We start from the raw sequence: 18,187 nt of genomic DNA, 5'->3' as shown, positions 1-18,187 counted from the left end.
AGGCCCTGACTCCGAGGGACCTGGGCAGGGGGCCTGCGTCGGCTCTTGCTACCTCCCCGCCTTCGCTGCCAGCCCCCAGCAACTTTGCACCCCGCACCTGAGTGTTTCCCGGATGCCTGGAAATCAAGGCGACAAGCTGCCAGAATCGGCACCCTCTGTCCCCTCACTCCCCTCACCCTGCTGACAAGGGGCAGAGCCAGCTTGCGGGGCACTTGGGTTCCCTCCCACATCAGCGGTCACGCGGCACCCCTGCCGCCGCACCGGCTCATTTCCAGGTCTCCCCAGGCTCCTCTCCCTAAGGGCCAGGAGTTCTGTTGGCCTTGGGTGTCCGAGACCACCTCCCTTTAGACCACTCACCCCTCTGTCTAGGGCATCCAGAACAGGACCTGGGTCTGGAAAACCAGTGTTGTCTTCCTCCATGGGGGGTTGACTAAGGAAGGGAACAGCTGGCAGCACTGAGCTCCCACATCCCAGAGGTTCTAGAACTTTCCTGGCACTTGGGACTTGGCTGCAGATGGCAGCTGTAAGCTGGGGAGGCTGCACCCTGTGTCGAGGGCTGAGCCTCAGGAGACCCCGTGAGCAACGGCCCCGCCACCACCACTTTTGTTTTCCGATGAGCTCTTGGCCAGAAAGGGCCGCATGGACACAACAGGCGCTGAAGTCTACGAATGAGCACCTCAAGCCCGTCCTGCAGACAGAGGGCACAGCCTCCACTGGGGCAGTCATGGGTTCGTGACCCAGCTCTGACCTCTCGGGTATGGCACTTCTGAGGCAGCCGCTAACCTGGATCCGGGCGCTCAGAGCCAGGAGGACGGAGGCACGGATGTCCCTCCTGTCCAGGGCCTTACCTGGCCCCCAGCCTGCAGCGACCATGGGAAGAAGTAGCTGCCACTGATCAGGGACTCCCCCACCTCACGCCCAGGGACTGGGACCTCTTCTGGCCAGGCAGGCACCAAGGGGCCCTTCAAGAGCCCCCACCAGGTGCTCAGGGCGAAGCTGACAGCACCAGCCACCTGTAACTACCTGCATGGCCCCCGGCCCCTGTTCCTCTGAACGGGGGTGCCCGCCCCCCTGTGGCTGTGGTTCCAGGAGAAACTCCGCCCAGCACCTCCTGCCGCCGTGGGCTCCAGCCACACCCCAGCCACGGAGGGCACAGGCTGTGCGCAGATGGAGCAGGTACGTTTATTTGGACTTCCAACTTGTTCAGAGAGCACACGGGCCCCGCCCCCCTCCAGGCCCCCTTCCCCATGTCCCCTCCCTGGGGAACACTCAGGGTACGATGACATGTGTCTCCGGAGTCCTTGGCCCCCTCTCCCCCCAGTCACGGCCCTTCCCTCCCCGACACTGAGGAGGGAGGGGAGGGGAGGGCCTGGAAGAGCTGGATCGGACGGGCACATGCGCTGCCAGCAGTGTCCACGGCCACCGCCCGGGGCAGGGAGCTGCGAGCGGCTGGTGGGGAGGGGTCCCTCGGGGTGGCAGGCTCTGGCCCAGGAGGCTCCCCCACCCGCCGGCTGCCTGCTCCCCATCTTTCTGAGGGCACGACTCTGAGGTAGATTTCACAGAGGGAGTGAGGGGCGGTGGGTGTGGGAAGGGGGCTAGCTCTTTTGAAGTGGATCTCCACAGCACCCTGGACCCATTCTTAGGTTCTGGCCTGGGAGGCAGGGCTGACGACGCCCGCCCATCTGTGTCACATGTGGGTTCCAGGGCACCTGTGGTGTCATCGGCTTGAGTGGGGCAGGGCTGGGGGGAAGGGGAGGCTCCCCTTTTGACAACCTGTGCCTCGGGGCCAGGACTCCAGGAGGAGGGCATGGGCCAGGGGCTGGCAGGCAGTCCCAGGCCAGAGGGTCATGGGGGGGGTCTCCCGCCCCCCAGGACAGCTTCTTTGTTGGCAGGCCCTCCCTCTCGCCGCCCACCCCCTCTGCCCCTAGAGTGGGGAGGGGGGAGAACACGGCTGGCTTGCAGGGAATGGCCAGAAACCAGATGTCTGCTCACCCACTAGGGCCACTGCGAGGAGCCCAGGCTGGCCTTGGGGGGAGAAGCCAGCATCGGTGCTCTGGGCAGGCTCTGGGGGCCCACAGGGAGATGCTCCCTGGACAGAACACAGCCCGGGAAAGATGGACCTTGGGGGAGGGACTGGGGGGGGCGCTCCTGGAATCCTCTGACACCCTCGCCCTCCCCCAGGCCCAAGCACTAGACACGTTCTTGGATCCAACCCTGTTTAAGAACAGAAAGGCAGAGGGAGAGGTGTGGGAGGGCTCCGCCCCTCTCCATCCCAGCCCAGAGTCCCCACCTCCCCAGTGGAAGCCAGGAAGGTGGGGTGGGGGTGGGGGGGCGCCTCGACTGACCTCCCAGGAAGAGCCAGAGCTGAGTGGTGCCTGGGCCAGGGAAGACGGCACACACGTTGACTCAGTAGCTAGTGGAGGTATCTGGGGGTCGCGAGGGGCTGGGGCCCCCCACGAGATTCATGCAGCATTCAAAGTGAGTGAGATTCCGGGGGTGAGGGTGGAGGGCAGAGAGATAGCCAGCAGGGGGAGGTGCCCTAGATCTTGCTGTTCTCCAGGTGGGAGTCAATGTGTTTGATGAGGGCGTCATCCGGGTACCCAACGGGGAAACCCAGCTGGCAGAGGGGGCAGCTGCGGATGTCGGAGCCCACCGTCTCCATCAGCAGCTGTGGGGAGAGAAGGGGCGTCACTTAGGGGCCCCAGCCCCAGCCCACGGCCCCCATGGCCCAGCCTGCCCTTGCCAGAGGCTCGAGGCAGTGGCAGAAGCCGTCTCCAGCGCCATCACTCAGAATCCACTCTGTGGTCGAGGGCTGGGGTCCTCAGGAGCTCGCTGCCCAGCTTGCCGATGAGGGAGGCCAGGCATCCCGGGCTGGAGATGAGAGCCTGGGGCGGGGTGGGGTGGGGGGACCCAGGGCAATGGACGACTTCCTGGCTGGTCCTTCCTGATGGCAAGCTGACCTCCAGGAAACTCATCATTTCAGTGAAATGAGTGGAACCCGAAGACGGGACTGTCTCACCGCACGGCCAGAAGGAGCCGGGGCTCCGAGGCCCACCAGGGCATGGGTGGGGACCAGCAATGGCTGCCGGTCCTGGACGATGGGAGCCGGGCCCTGCACAAGCTGCTCCTGGCTCACTGCCTCCCTCTTCAGAATGCTCATTTAATCATTATCGCCCATTTTGCAAACAAGAAAGCTGAGGACCAGCACGGATGAGCAACGTGTAGGAGGTCCAACAGCTACTAAATCAGTCACACACTCTGGGGCAAACCCAAGCCCCTCACTGAAAACCATGCTCTTAGCTGCGGCGTGGTGCTAAGCATAGCTCTCTAGTGGTGCAGGGCCCTGTTCTTGGAGGCACGGGAAAAGGCCCCGGAGCCGGCCCAGGGTCAGGAGAGAGAAGGGAGCCAAGCAGTAGGAGGAGGGGGCCGCGGGGAGGGCCCCCAGGCGGAGGGCGGAGCTTTGGGGCCGCCTCCCCAACCCCACCCCCCCACCCCGTGCGCAGCGCGGCGCCCACTCACGTTGATGGAGGGCCAGGACTGCGCGTGCTCGGCGTGGGCATAGGCGGCGGGCGACTCCGGGATGGGGAAGCCCGCACAGAAGGAGGCGCAGCGGATGGTGCCGGCCTCGGGGCTGGGCGGGCTGGCGGGCACGGCCCACTCCTCCTCCTCCGACGGCTGCTTCTCGAAGCGCAGCCGGATGCCCTCGAAGGCGCGCCGTGGGCTGAGCGGCCGCGCAGGGCCGTAGAGCTCGCCGCCATAGGCGCGCGGCTTGGGCAGCGTGGCCGCCTCGGCCTGCAGCCAGGCTGGGGAGGCGCCCGCGTAGGCCGCGCCCTCTGCCAGCTCGGAGTAGCTGCGGCGGCCCTGGAAGCCGGCCTTCACGTGGTGGCTGGGCGGCTTGGCGTAGGCGCGCTCCGCCAGCGTCCTGTCCGCGGCTGGCGGCGGCGGCGGCGGCGGCGGCCGGGGCTGAGGCGCCGGGCAGCTGGGCGGCACCGGGGAGCGGCGCTGCGGGCTGGGGGACTGGCACGGCGGCGGCACCGGCGAGCGGCGCTGCGGGACGGGCGACGGGCACGAGGGCGAGGCGGGCGAGCGGCGCTGCTGGGGCGAGGGGCACGGGGGCACGGGCGAGCGGCGCTGCGGGACGGGGGACTGGCACGGGGGCGCGGCTCGGGCAGGCGGGGACGGCGAGGGGCACTGGGGGGCCGGGGAGTGACGCTGCGACAGCGGCGAGTGTCTCTGGCCTGGAAGGGGAAGCAGGCCGGGCGTGGGGGACAAGGGTGTGGGGGAGAAGACGTCAGAAGTGGGCAGTCAGAGGCTGGCTGGGACCAAGCCCACCGCCCTGGTGTGGGGAAAGGTGGTCGAGGGGTGCCCAGAACCCGGCTCCTTCCCTGCCTGCCTCCCGGGGTGAGGGTCCCATCTCACCGCAGCTGCGGGCCTGCTCCTGCAACAGAGTCCTCAGGATCCTCCCCTGCAGGGAACTCAGCTCCCGAAGCCGGCCCAGCTCCTCAGTCAGCTCTGTGTAGGCCAATGCCAAGTTCACCCTGAGGGCAGAAGGCAGAGAGTCAGAAGAAAAAAGGGTGTGGGGGCGGGGTGTCCTACGGTCCCTGCTGTGTAGGGAGCCCCAGTTCTGCCACTGCACCTGCCCAGCCCCAGCTGTAAGAATCCTCTGTGGCTCTAAGGCCTCCCTCTGCTCCCACACCACCCTTCCCCACGGCTAGGGCCGTGGATCCCAGCCCCGGGGACCGGGGTGGAGCGTGCAGTGACCCTAAGGGGCCCCTGATCCACGGGTGCACCAGGCCTTGCCTGGGGCCTGACACAGCTCCTCCAGGTATGCGCCAGTGTTCTCGGTGCAGAAGCTGCCAGGAGGATCCCAACAGTTTCACCATCAAAGAGCTATCATGAACTGAGGGTCCCCTGCCTCACCGCCAGCTCCCAGAGCAGTGCCCCAAGTGCAAGCACAGTATGTGTGCTGGGGGAGGGGTCAGTGAGAAGAGTCCTCCGCTTGGCCAAGGGCCACTTGCTGCCCAGCCTGTGAGCAGCCCGGCTGAAGAACAGGGCCTGCGGGCTTCAAGGGGCCCGCTGATGCATGGTCCCAACACCGCCTGACCCCACGGCCACCGCTCTTGCCTCAGCCTCAAAGCCACCTCCTGGCCCTTCTCAGCATCACCCTGCCCAGGGCCTCCGTGCTGCCCTGGTCCCTCGAGCTCCTCACGTGGACATCTTTGTGAGCAGCTGTTGCGCACTGCACACCTGCAGGGGGCACCACCTGCCCCGGCGCTCTCTGAGGCTACCCTGTTCCGGAACTTTACTGCAGTTCCTCTGTGGCAGCAGTGGGGACGGTATCACTGGGTTTATATTCCCAGCACTTTGCCCAGGGCCTGACACCCAGTAAATGCCCTGGGGCAGGGGTGTGTGTGTGTGTGTGTGTGTGTGTGAACCTGAATTGAGCTGCTCTGTGAATTTCTTATTCCCTTTCTCCTTCCTGCTGGGGCCTCCTGGGCATCCAGCTGCACAGAGCCAGAGCAAACTCTGGAGTTAGCAAGGGGCCTCGCCCACTTCCTTTGCTCTGCCTTTCTCTCGGGGTCACTTTGAACCCAGAGCCATCGAAGGCTATCGCTCCAGCCCTGCCCTCCACTTCCTCCCGCTGTGGCCTGCACGCCCCCTCCCTGTCCTCCCAGGCGGCTCTGCCATGGCCTCAGTCCTGCTTCATCTGTTTTGGGCTTGGACACAGCCTGGGCTCTCCCTAAAGGCAGGGGTTTTGGTTTCCTTGCCCCGTCCCCAACCTCAGAAGGGACTTGGGGACTTTGGGGAAGTCAGGGCTGGAGGGAAGCAGCCCCTGTCGCCCAAGAGGTCAGGGCAGAGGCCCAGGTTCTGCATGGGATGGACGTGGGAGAGAGGAGTGTGGATGGGAGGGGAAGGTGGGGATGAGTGTATCTGACCCCACAGCAGAGGGAGGCTGCAGAAGGCAGTGTGGTTTGAGCCCCACTACCCTTGCTCACTGGCTGGCTCTCTCCTAGGCCTTGGGCAGAACTGGGGGGAGAGCCCTCTCAAAATTATTTTATTTTATTTTATTTTTGACAGGCAGAGTGGACAGTGAGAGAGAGAGACAGAGAGAAAGGTCTTCCTTTGCCGTTGGTTCACTCTCCAATGGCCGCCGGGGCTGGCACGCTGCGGCCGGCGCACCAAGCTGATCCGAAGGCAGGAGCCAGGTGCTTCTCCTGGTCTCCAATGCGGGTGCAGGGCCCAAGGACTTGGGCCATCCTCCACTGCCTTCCCGGGCCACAGCAGAGAGCTGGCCTGGAAAAGGGGCAACTGGGACAGAATCCGGCGCCCTGACTGGGACTAGAACCTGGTGTGCCGGCGCCGCTAGGCGGAGGATTAGCCTGTTGAGCCATGGCGCCGGCCAAAAACAAAATTATTTTAGGAGCCAGTGCCATAGCGTAGTGGGCTAAACCTTCATCTGTGGCGCCAGCATCCCATATGGGCACTGGTTCAAGTCCCAGCTGCTCCTCTTCTGATCCAGCTCTCTGCTATGGCCTGGGAAAGCAGAAAATGGCCCAAGTGCTTGGGCCCTGCACCCACATCCACCCAGAAGAAGCTCCTGGCTCCTGGCTTCAGATCGGCCCAACTCTGGCCGTTGCAGCCATTTGGGGAGTGAACCGTGGATGAAAGACTCTTCTGTCTATCCCTCTCTCTCTAACTCTCTCAAATAAATAAATAAAACAAACTTTTTTTTTTTTTTGACAGGCAGAGTGGACAGTGAGAGAGAGAGACAGAGAGAAAGGTCTTCCTTTGCCGTTGGTTCACCCTCCAATGGCCACCGCGGCCGGCGCACCATGATGATCTGAAGCCAGGAGCCAGGTGCTTCTCCTGGTCTCCCATGGGGTGCAGGGCCCAAGGACTTGGGCCATCCTCCACTGCACTCCCTGGCCACAGCAGAGAGCTGGCCTGGAAGAGGGGCAACCGGGACAGAATGCGGCGCCCCGACCGGGACTAGAACCTGGTGTGCCAGCGCCGCAAGGCAGAGGATTAGCCTAGTGAGCCACGGCGCTGGCCAATAAAACCTTTTTTAAAAAGTGACTTTGAGGGCCGGCACCGTGGCTCACTTGATTAATCCTCCGCCTGTGGCGCTGGCATCCCATATGGGGTTCGAGTCCCAGTTGCTCCTCTTCCAGTCCAGCTCTCTGCTGTGGCCCCAGAAGGCAGTGGAGGATGGCCCAAGTGCTTGGGCCCTGCACCCACAAGGGAGACCCGGAGGAGGCACCTGGCTTCTGGCTTCAGATCAGCATAGCTCCGGCTGTAGTGGCCATTTGAGGGGTGAACCAGCGGAAGGAAGACCCTTCTCTCTGTCTCTCTCTCACTGTCTGTCAAATATGAAAAAAAAAAAAAAAAAAAAAAAAGATTTTGAACTCATTTGGGCCAAAGGCAAATTATTGCACTGGGGCCAGGATCTAGGGGCAAGGCCTCTTATTGGAGAAGGAGAGTCCCCACCCATCTGATGGTGGGTAGGATTAGGCAGACATGCAGGGAATAGGCCCTTTGAGGAGCCCTGGCCGAGGTCTGGGCCCTCAGTCCCTGCACCCCTCCATACTCACATCTGCTAAGCGTGTGCTGTGCTCGCCGCCGCCCGCCCCCCCGACCTTCTCATGGGCCTGGCGCCTCCCCCAGTAGACTGGGTGGCCCTGGTTTGTCCACCATCATGCTGGGGACTCCCCCAGGGAAGGAGCCCTCTTCAGACTGAGGACAGGGGCTGGGGGTCTAGGAGAACAGGGTCCTGCGGTGGCCTGTGGGTGTGGGACTCTGGGGAGGGCACTGAGGGAGTGCTGCCCTCTGTCCCTGCAGCCAGCTTCTCTCATCCACCCTCACTGCTGCATCTCGGTGACAGATGCAGGTCGCTGCCTTCACACCCCTCCTCACAGATCTCACCTGCCACACGCAGTTCCCAGGCCCCTATCTCTCCGAGGCCTGCCTTCCTCTCTGATCAGAGCTACCCCAGTTTCCGCCACCCAGCTCCTGGCACTGCAGGAAGTACCAAGGAGCAGCTCCAGGCAACCCTCACCATGACCTCTGAGACCCTGGCCAGCTGAGGGGACCTGGCCTCCTGGAGCTCCATGGCCCTTAGGAGCTCCCCTCCTTCACAGGGTGTTTCTCCCAGCCTCACAATGCACAGGCAGGACCAGCGCTGTGGCACAGCAAGTAAAGTTGCCATCTGCAGTGCTGGCATCCCGCATGGGTGCTGGTTTGAGTCCCGGCTGCTCCACTTCCAATCCAGCACCCTACCAACGGCCTGGGAAAAGCAATGGAAGATGGTCCAAGTGCTTGGACCCCTGCACCAACATGGGAGACCCAGAAGAAGCTCCTGGCTTCAGATCGGCCCAGCTCCGGCCTTTGCAGCCATTTGAGGAGTGAACCAATGGATAGGAGACCTTTCTCTCTGTGTGTGTGTATGTGTATGTGTGTGTGTGTGTGTCTGCCTCTCTAATAAATACATCTTTAAAAAAAGATTAAGATGCACAGGCCCTGGGCCAGGTAAAACAGCCGCCTGCAACACCAGCATCCCAAATGGGTGCTGGTTCGTGTCCCAGCAGCTCCACTTCCAATCCAGCTCCCCGCTAATGGCCTGGAAAAACAACGGAGGATGGCTCAAGTGCTTGGTTCCCTGCCAGCCATGTGGGAGACCTGGAAGAAGAACCCAGCTCCTGGCTTCCACCTGGCCCAGCCCTGGCCCTTGCAGTCATCTGAGGTCTGAACCAGCTGAAGGTTCTCTCTCTTTCAAATAAAAAATAAACAAATCTCTAAAAAACAAAAACATGCACAGTTCCAGGTTACTGAGTACACTAATGACCTGAATGACTCACTGAAAACACTGCCAGTTCAGTGGAAAAAATCTCAACTTCACAACACAACCCAAGAGTCACACACGTGCACCTCAACACACACTCCATTTCCTGGCTTCCTGGCCCACACCTGAGTGCTTTTTCCGCCTTCATGACGGTTTGGGAAGAACGGGTAAGGGCTACATCAGGGCGCTGCTTTATTGCTGAGGTCCCAGGGAAAGGTTCTGTTGAGACTTTCAGAACCTGGGAGGTCCCAGGGACAGGAGCTGCTCCCATACCCTGCAGGAGCGCTCGTCACGGGCCACATGCTGTGCTGACAAATGACCTGTATTGCCACTGCTGTCAGCTCCATCTCACAGGTGAGAAAACTGAGGCTTACAGAGGTGAGGGCCCTTGACCAAAGTCCTAAGGCATTAATTCCAGGCCACTGACCACTGCACTCCGCTGTCCCCCAAAGAATTAAGGCAGCCGTAGGGAGAGGAGGTGGCCAGGAGCCCCGAGAACTGCCAGCCGGCCTGGGGAGGAGGGGAGGTGCAAGTGGAGAGCAGAATGACTGAGCTGGCTGAAGGTCACAGTGTGGCCGTGGCATGAAGCAGGGACACAAACGCGTGCTCCTGACATCTCGGTCTGCTGAGCTGGGCTGCACCGACTGACCGATCCTCTCATTCAGTCTTTCCACAAACAATCCAGGGATCTCAAAAGCTCTTCTGGAAACTGATGAGCAACTGAGATCAGGAGAGTCGGAGACCGCAGCATCCTCCGCTCTGCAGGCCTCTTTCTGCCGCCAGCGGCTGCGCGACACAGGGGATTCTGCACGTCCCATGCTGGGCGCTGTGGGACTCAGGCCAGCCTGGGATCAGTGCTAGGGACGGGCCTGAGGTCACGAGGACAGCCGGAGTCAGGGTCACACTGGGGATGGGCCTGGTGTGTGTGTGGCCATGACTGCACATGAGTTGGGGTCAGGGTTAGGGATACGGTTGGACTCAGGGTTACGGTTCGGTTTGCAGCTGGCCACGGGGTCGGATCGTGATCTCATCAAGAACCGGGAAGAAAACAGAAATCCAGCATTCCCAGCCCTTCTGCCCTGGCTTGAGGCTGCCCCCTGCTGCCCCCAGCACCTCACCCTGGCGGGGGCGAGGTGAGAGAATGGGACTCTAGGGGCCAAACTTTCCACCACCCACGGGCACACCCGAGCCGGCCCGACCCTCGGGGAGGGGACCACAGGCACCGGGCCGGGGAGAGGAGGAAGTCACCGAGCACAACCCAGGCTCCACCACTTCCTTTCAGGCGCCTTGAGCCTTTCTCTCCCCTCGACCAGCGCTGACTTGTGGTCCCCAGGGCCCAGCGCTCCGTGGCAGCCCCTGCCAGCTGCCAGCAGAGCCGGTCGCCTGCTGTGACTAGAAAGCCTCCCCACATGCAGCTGAATGGGGCGGCTGGGGGGCGGCGGGGGCGGGGGTGGGGGCCGTGACCGCGGCTCCTCCCATCGGCCCCTGCTCATACCAATTGGCCCAGTGTAATTATTAATAGTGCCCCTTTCATTTTCAAAAGTGATCAGGTTTGGTCAACAAATCACATGGTCGCCCCTCGAGGAAGGGCCTCCCTCCTGGCTAAAGCAGAACCTGGACAGGACATGCACACGTCGTGTGGTTTACGTGAGTGACCTTGTAGAGAAACCACTCACCCAGTGTGTGGCCTGGACGCCAGGACCAGGCAGTGCCAGGGGGGTGGGGGGGGGGGGCTCTGTGACCTCCCTGGAGACGCCAGCTCGGCGGCAGGAGGTGGAGGGACACAGCCCTCCCGAAGCTCCACACATCGGGGCTCTGAGCCCACCAATCCCTCGGACCAGCTTCAGGGCGCGCCTCCTGCTCAGGGAGCCCCCGGAGCTGCAAAGGCTCAGGGGTTCACTGCTGCGGCCCCGGGTGCCCTGGCTGAGGGAGCCTTGAAAGAAAGGAAGTGGGGCAGGATGAGAGGCGTTGGGGGGAGGCCCTGGGCCTGCGGGTTCTGGTGCAGCGGGCTGAGCCCAGGGCACCCGAGGGTCTCCGGCTTCCGTCCTGACCCACCTCACACTGCCCTTGACCTCCGTGCAGAGTTTCCATCCTCTCTCTCAGAGTTCACACTTCTTCCCCCACCACTAACCGCAGCCCACGCAGAAGCTTGTGGGTGGAGGGGGGGGTGGGCGGAAAAGGGCCCGGGCTGCAACCATGAGCCCCCTACGTTGGGAAAATAGTTTCCCCCTCAGTACCCTCTGCTGAGCCCCTGGCTCCTCGCTGGGTCCCCTCACGGAAGAGCCCCGTCCCCCGCGGGGCCTCCACCGCCCTACAACTTCCCCTCCCCTCGGCGCTGGCTACACCCCCCTGGAAAGGCCCCACGCTCAGGAACGCCATGCCCCGGGTTCCGCGTCTCCTACCTCCACCCAGACCCTCCTGGGGTCCTGACTCCCCCAACGCACCCTCAGGAGCAGGGGTGGGCCCCACACACGCCTGCTGCCTCATCACTGCCTTCGGCCCCGAGCGAACTCCAGCGGCTCTTCCTGTGGGGCAGTGGACTGTGGCCAGTAGGAGCTGGATCCTACTCGAGGTCAGCCCTGGAGAGTGGTGGCACGAGGTGGCCTGGGCGCCTGCTTCCAGACGAACCCCGGTGGCCAGCGCCTGTGAGCCAGGGGCCGCCTCCCAGCCTGCTCTTGGGCAAGGCCAGCAGCCGGCGAGGGCACTCCCAGGCGGTGGCAGGGCACAGGAGGCTGGGGCTGGCAGCTCTGGAGGTATAAAGACACCCCGCCATTCACCCAGACACACTGCCACGCAGGAGGAGGCTGGACTCGGGACTGGACTGCCCCCCCTCCTGGCTTCAGCCGTCACAACTGGGAGCCTCCCCCCTGGGAAAATACAGCCCCCGCGCGCCACTCCTGAAAAGCGCAGATCCTCCAGCCTGGAGGCTCAGGTGGAGGCAGAGGAAAGAAAGGGGCTGGGGGGGGAGGTGCCCAGGGCAGGCAACGAGGCTCTGGTGGGAGGACTGGGGAGAGAGCACTCGGGAAAGGGCCTGTTACCAAAAGGAGCTGCATTTATGAGAAAATAAAACTGCCGGGGGAGTGAGGACTTCCTCTGAGAATTAACTCTCGCCAGGCTGGGGCTGTCCAGAGCTGCTCTGCCCGGCGGGGGAGCACGCGCAGCGGGGCGCAGGGCCCTGCTGGCTCTGGCTGTAGATACCAGGGAGGCCTGGGACAGAGGCAGAGCCGCAAGGGAGCAGGGGAGCAGCCCCAGGCGCTCACTCTGTGAGACCAGCTCAGAGCCCCCGAGCGGCCAGCACCCTCTGGCTGAAGGGCCCGAGAGGGGCAGGTGCCATGGCGGTGGGTGGGGAGGGGGGGATGGCAGGGGGCTGCTCTAGCTAGATCCAGCCAAGGAAAGCCACCCCCCCGCCAAGCACCTCAGAGGCTTGCTGCACACACCCTCCCCGCCCACCCCACCTCACCTGCCTCTCCCACCTCTAGGAATGACTGACCCTTGGGCCTGTGGGGGCAACGTAAAAGCCACAGAAGCCAGAGGATTCACAGCCTGGAAGCCTGGGCCTCAGCCCTTGCCGTAGTCCGCCCTCAGTGCGGCCTGCTCGGGGAGGGAGCCGGGCTCCGAGACCCGGGGTGGGGCCTCCAGCCTGCCTTCTGGGGCGAGCTAGGATGCAGAGATGTGCACGCTCCAGGTCCGCACACACAGGCTAAGACGAGCCCTGGGCCCAGCCACAAGCCGGCGCAGAGCCCGGCTGCAAAGGTCCAGGCAACCAAGCTGAGGGCTCCCACCCTCAGGCCACAGAGTGAGTTCTCACCCCCTCCCCAGGCATCACAGCCCCGCCCAGGCCCCCAGCAGGGCAGGGAGGGGCGGTGGCACCCCAGTTGGCCAGAGGCTAGGAGGAAGATGAGAAGGAGGTGAGAGGCCTGGGGTCCCTGAGCCAGGCCTGAGGCTGTGCCACCCGCTGGCTGCGTGGGGCGGGTCTGAGCTCTGTTTCTCAGAAGTGGGGAGGGACCAGCTCAGAGGCAGATGTGAAAGGCGCCAGGCTCTACCCTGGCTGCCCGGTAGCACTGCCACCAGGCCCAGCTACCACGGCTGGCTGGCTGGTGTGCTGAGAAGGTGCTGGGGGAGCCCTGCGTGTCTCGCACCCTCAATGTCTCTTCAGAGATAAGCAGAAAAGTACAACAAATCCTGAAGAGACCATCTCCCTCCTCCTTGTAGGGGAGACGGTGAACCCCGACTGGCTAGGGCTGGTTGCTGGGATAGGAAATGGGGCCCCAGAGAGGCCGCCGAACTCACCGAGGGGCACAGGACACAGCAGCAAAGCTGCTGAGCCAACCTCCGGGAGGAAACGGGCCGGGACAGCTCCGGAACCCAAACCATTCACAGCAGCCAGAGAAGTCAGTCAAACAGCACCGAGGGACCGGAAGCACCCCCAAGGGGGAGCTGGGCAAGGCCCACCAGGCCGGGAAAGAGAAGGCTACACACGTCACTTACTGATCGTCCCCAATTCTTTTCACCCACGCCATGTCCCGCTCCGACTGGTTGGAGGCCAGATCCTAAGAGGGGAGATGGAGAGGTCAGAGCCCAGAGCCCCCCAGGCCTGGGAGCCTTCGCTCCTGCGGCGCCCAGGGAGCCTGTGCCCTGCACGTACCTGGGCCCGGCTCTCCTGCAGCTGCTTCAGCTCCCCCTGCAGCCGCTCGCACTCCGCCTGGAGCTGCTCCTCCCGCAGCTGGGCCCCCCGGGCCTCTCCCTGCGCAGCCTCCAGGGCCTCTTCGAGTCGCCGCCGCTCCAGCTCACCCACACTCGGCACAGGGCCTGGCCAGCCTGCTGTCAACGGAGGGCACAGCGTCAGACCATGTCCCAGAGCCACAGAAAGGGAAGCAGGCAAGGGATGCAGCGTGAGGGGCCCACGGAAGCAAATGCCCTAGGGTGGGCCACGGTGCCACGGGCACGGAGCAAGGAGGGGCTGAGCGGCCTTTTCCAGGTCTTCCTGGAGGCCGGGGGAACAAAGATGACTTTGAAGGCATTCCTGGCCAGCGGGTTAGAGCATCCTCAGGGGCCTCTCCTAATCTCAACCTAAGACAGGCAGGGCAACTCTGGGCAGGGGTGCCCTCTGCTGGCACACACAAGAATGGCAGTGGGGTAGCCTGAGGCTGCCGGGGGAATGCCTGGAGTTTTCAGAAGCAGGGATAAAACTGGGGCGAACAGTGCACGAGGTGAGAGAATGATTGGTAAGGAGGGATGAGGTGGTTGTGGAAGAAATTAAGCTACTATCACGGGGCATTAAGCACGGTGGAGGTATCTGTGCTATTGAAACGGGTTGGGTTTGGAGACTTGGGGGGGGGGGCGTCGGAATAAGGGGTCATGGAGCTCTCACCATGACTCAAGGCAGATCCCCCTCTCAGTGCCAGGTAGTGCAGGTCCAGGTCAGCACAGGGCGGGGCAGGGGCGGGCGGGGGGCTCAAGCTGGAGAAGGCTGCATCCCGAAGGCCTTGTTGCTGCCGCAGCTGCTGCTCCAAACCACAGATCTGCCGCAGGTGCGTCTCCACCAGGGCCCGCTGAGGGGGAGACGGCGGTGTGTGCACCACGCCAAGGAGCCCAAGCCTTCCCACGTCTGGACGATCCCCGCTCCCCACGTCAGAGCTGAGGCCCCCAGACCACACGCCCCATACCCCCTCCAAGTGGCCACGGGTACGAGGCCTCCCCTCCCAGCAACTGCAATGCAGGTGTTTCTGGCAACGGCTCCAGCAAGGTCAGAGCTGATGGCTCTTCCCTGTCACCAACGCAGAGGGACGCTCAGCCCCTGGTCCAGCCTCGGCCGCTCCATCGGGAGCAGGAGAGCCTCCCTTCACCCATCGGCCTCATCTATAAAGTGGGGCGAACAGCAGCCCGCCTACCTCTTGGAGTTGTGAGAATTAAAATGAGCGCACACTCATAAAGCTATCAGACCTGGGTCCAGCGCACAGCAAGTGCCAGGTAAGTGGTTCTGATCATTCAAGCAGAGCAGGCTTCCGTGAGCGCCCCGCAGCCTCCCCACAGCTCGGAGCTGGTCTCCATTTCTGAGGGTCACGGCTACGAGCCCACGGAAGCCACGTGCCCCGACTCGGATGCCTGCCCACTGCCTCCGCCCCTACTCCAGCCGTCACAGACTCTCCTGGTCACCTCTGCCCTCACCCGCACAGCCTCCCAGGCACAGTGCTGTGACCACATTGGGTTGATGCCAGCAGGCACTGATAGACACACATGCGGGCAGCGTGTGACACCATCACGGGGTCAGAACGCTCACCCACAGAACTACGTGCACACACACTACCAGGCACCCACGCCTCCCGGGGCCTCACCATCTCGCCCAGCTCCGTCTCCAAGTCGCTCTTCTCCACGCAGAGCTTCTCGTAAGCCTGGATCATCTCCCCCAGCTGCTCTTCCTGCTCCTTATTTCTCTGTAACTGAATGGGGCCCCCAGAGTCAGGCCCACCCTCGACTGCCCGCGCCTCCTCCCTGCAGCCCACTGGTTTTAGGGAGCACCCTGGCCACCTCTGGTCACAGGGGCAGAAGCCAGAGAGGCTGGGGTGGGCGTGCGAGGTCAGACGGTACATGCAGCTAGAAGCTCAGGGGGCCCCACAGCTCACCTCCTGCTGGAACTGGTTGAGCCGCTGCTGCAGGCTGACCTTCTCCACCTCCAGCAGGGAGCCCTCCTTGATTTCATAGAGGGAGAAGCCGTGCTCCTCTCCAAAGTCACTGATCAGCGGGTACTGCGGGCAGGGTGGGTCGTCAGCAAGGTGGGCGTCTGCCCCCTCCCAGGCTACGGCCTCATGGTGCCCCAGCCCCACAACCTGCCTCTCCCTCTGCTCGCCAGTGGGAGCCCCATGCCCAAGGGCCTGCAGGTATCCTGAGTGCTGCCTGCCGGAGTCTGCCCCCTGGCCCGCTCTGTCGCTGGACCCCCAGGTCCTGCTGCCCCCGTGCCCGCCCCCGGCAGGCACACTACCCGGCCCCTCACCTCCCAGTTCTGACCTTGATCTCATAGACTTTGAGACGGCGGCGCAGAGTGGCATTTTCCCTCTCCAGGCCTCCCAGGCGCTCTTTGATGTCTCCGTAGGCCGTGATGAGGGCAAAGTGGGAGGCGGAGCACATGTCCCCGCCCAGCGAGGGGTCTCCAGGACCGTCCAGCCACACCTCGCTGGGCCCCAGCGCCTCCTGCGTCAGGATGCTGATGTCCTCCTCAAACATGGACTCCATGGTGAGGTCCTGGGCCGGGGCCCGCACCGGGCCTCCTGGGAGAGCAGGAGCCACCATGGAGAGGTCAGACCCCGCAGCTGGCCAGCAACCCGCCAGCCAGCTTCCTGCCCAGGGCCTGCAGGAGGTGGTGGGGAGGGGGGCTCCAGCGCCCCTCCCCAGGCCACTGAGCCCCCTTCTTTGCTTCCCCAGGGGTTGGAGGAGGGGTATTGGCAAGTAGGGACAAGGAAGACAGGCCAGCAGCAGGCACCGGCTCCTTCCAGAACCCATGGAGACCTGTGGAAGGCAGGGCTGCCTCCCCAGCACCGGCCGGCCCCGGAGCCTGCCTGAGCGCACTCCTCGGCCCCCGTCACCGTCCCACACTCCACTTCCCCAAATACCTCAGCCCAGGCCTCTGCGCCCCAGCTGCTCCCTCAGGCAGGCCCAGCGCCTCTGCGAGGGTCAGCCCCAGCAGGAGCGCGGCCTCGGCGGCGCCCCCGCCCAACTTCCGCGCTTCCTCCCGCAGGATCCCAGAGTTCAGGAAAAGGAAGCGCCTCCCCTAGCCGCACCGGGGCGGTGGCAACCGGCCAGGCACTCCCGGCCCCTGCCCCGGGACCGACAGGAAGCCCTCGGCTGAGCGTCAGAGCGACACGTCAGCTGGGGAAGGGGCCTCGGGTGAGGAGGGACCCCCGCGCGTCCCCCGCGGGTCCCAGCGCGCCTGCACACGGGGAGCCCGGCGAGGGGGTAGGGATGACTCAGGGCTCCCGAAAGAGTAGGCAGCGAGGGGGTGCGTGTGTGTACTTCTCCGCGCCTGTTTATGAATGTGTGTCTGCGGCGGGCCCGCGAGTGAGTGTAGGTGTGTCACCGTCAATGGGCGCCTCGGCCGGCCGCAGCCCGGGGGTCGGCGCGAGGCGCGCAGCGCCGGCGGCGGGCGCGCGTGTGTGCACGCGTGCGTGAGCGTGTGGGCAGGTGCGCACGTTCGGCCGGGTCACGTGAGGCACTATGGGAATGTCCGAGGTGTGCGCGCGCTGGAGCGTGTGTGTGCGCCCGGGAGCGGGGGCCCGGCGGAGAGGTGTGAGTGCAGACCGCGGGGCGCCGACCGCCCCGAGCGGGGCTGCGCGCGCAGGGGGCGCCCCGGGCTCGGGCGCAGGCCTCCGCACCGCGCCCAGCTCCTCCTAAGTGCTAGGGCGACGCGTGTGACCGGGTCTGAGTAAGGAGCGGGTGCGCGCGTGTGTAGGGCCGGCCCCACCTTTAACCCCCTGCTTCCCACGCCACCCCTCCCCCCGACTCGCTCGTCAGCGCTCTCCGCACACTCCCCCCACCCCCGACCCCTGCCCGTCCCCTCGGGCCCACCCCCACGACGGGCTCCGCGCCCCGGGCCGCCCCGCCGCGGCCTCCTTCTCCGCATTGTTCCCTCGGCCCAGCGGCTCCGGCTGAGCTCCACGGGAGGCGGATGGGGAGGGGGTGCCTCCGGCCGGCCCCGGGCCCCTCCTGCGGCCCCTTTAAGAGCCGCCCTTTAAACCCCTTTAGCTCGGCGGACAGAAACTGTCGCCCCTCCCCTCTCGGGGGCTGAGACCACGCAGCCCCCTTCCCCGCCGCCGGCAGTGCCCGCGGCCCGCGGCCCCCCGGCCGCCCGCCCCAAGCCGGGGAAAAGGGCTCCGGGGGCGGCGCGGCCTGAGGCGCGGCGGCGGACACGAACCCTTCCCCTCCCAGCCATCCGGTGCAAACTGCCAGCCTTCCTCTCCCCCGCTCCGGCCCACCCGCGACCCCCCGGCCCGGCCGGCCCCGCTCCCCTCCCCCTCCCCAGCCGGGGACTCACAGCTGCTGCCGGCTCCTGCTTGTAATCGCAGCTTATCCCCTCCGCCTGCTCCCTCCCAGACGGGCACCGGTGCCCCCACCCCCCTGGCACCGCGCTCTGCTCCGCGCCCTGTCGCCGCCGCCGGGTCTCTCCCCACCCCCCACCCCTCCCCCCAACCCCCTCCCTCCCGCCCGCCCCGCTCCTCCTCCGCCGCCGCCGCCGCCGCCGTCTCCTCCGCCTCCTCCTCCCCGGCTGCTCCGGGTTTCTCCGGCTGGGAAGGCGCCCGGGACCCCGCCGCTGCCCCCGGCACGTGGCGAGGGGCGGCGGCCCGGCTGGCGGCGCGC

General features: G+C 64.8%; 1 protein-coding gene across 3 annotated transcripts; it reads right to left on the bottom strand.

Moving 5' to 3' along the window:
* Positions 1 to 1,303: 1,303 nt before the first annotated feature.
* TBKBP1 (TBK1 binding protein 1) lies at positions 1,304 to 16,503 on the bottom strand. 3 transcript variants are annotated; one of them, XR_009868463.1, is made up of 11 exons: positions 16,447 to 16,503; positions 15,845 to 16,104; positions 15,463 to 15,585; positions 15,175 to 15,279; positions 14,211 to 14,391; positions 13,485 to 13,660; positions 13,328 to 13,389; positions 4,420 to 4,538; positions 3,520 to 4,238; positions 2,346 to 2,668; positions 1,304 to 2,214 (listed from the first exon to the last, which is right to left on the bottom strand). XR_009868463.1 is itself a non-coding variant. In XM_062216305.1 (10 exons), exons 2-10 carry the CDS (start codon positions 16,067 to 16,069, stop codon positions 2,540 to 2,542), a joined length of 1,839 nt encoding a protein of 612 aa, XP_062072289.1. In that variant the 5' UTR covers positions 16,070 to 16,104; positions 16,447 to 16,503; the 3' UTR covers positions 1,304 to 2,539. The 3 variants fall into 3 exon arrangements, 2 of the variants coding, with proteins under 2 accessions (XP_062072289.1, XP_062072290.1); XM_062216305.1 differs by having other exon boundaries at positions 1,304 to 2,668; XM_062216306.1 differs by having other exon boundaries at positions 1,304 to 2,668; positions 13,485 to 13,657.
* Positions 16,504 to 18,187: the final 1,684 nt, after the last annotated feature.

This window comes from Lepus europaeus, chromosome 18 (genome assembly GCF_033115175.1).
Source record: "Lepus europaeus isolate LE1 chromosome 18, mLepTim1.pri, whole genome shotgun sequence".
Lineage (NCBI taxonomy): Eukaryota > Metazoa > Chordata > Mammalia > Lagomorpha > Leporidae > Lepus > Lepus europaeus.
Note: the sequence above shows the minus strand (reverse complement) of the source record. Positions and strands in the feature narration are given on the sequence as shown.

Coding starts and splice junctions, on each gene's coding strand:
- TBKBP1 (XM_062216305.1), bottom strand. CDS start 16,069: ATGGAGTCCATGTTTGAGGAGGACATCAGCATCCTGACGCAGGAGGCG. Junction 14,392..15,174: donor AGACGGAGCTGGGCGAGATG/GTGAGGCCCCGG, acceptor TCTCCCCCTCAG/CGGGCCCTGGTGGAGACGCA. Junction 4,239..4,419: donor GGAGCAGGCCCGCAGCTGCG/GTGAGATGGGAC, acceptor TTCCCCTTCCAG/GCCAGAGACACTCGCCGCTG.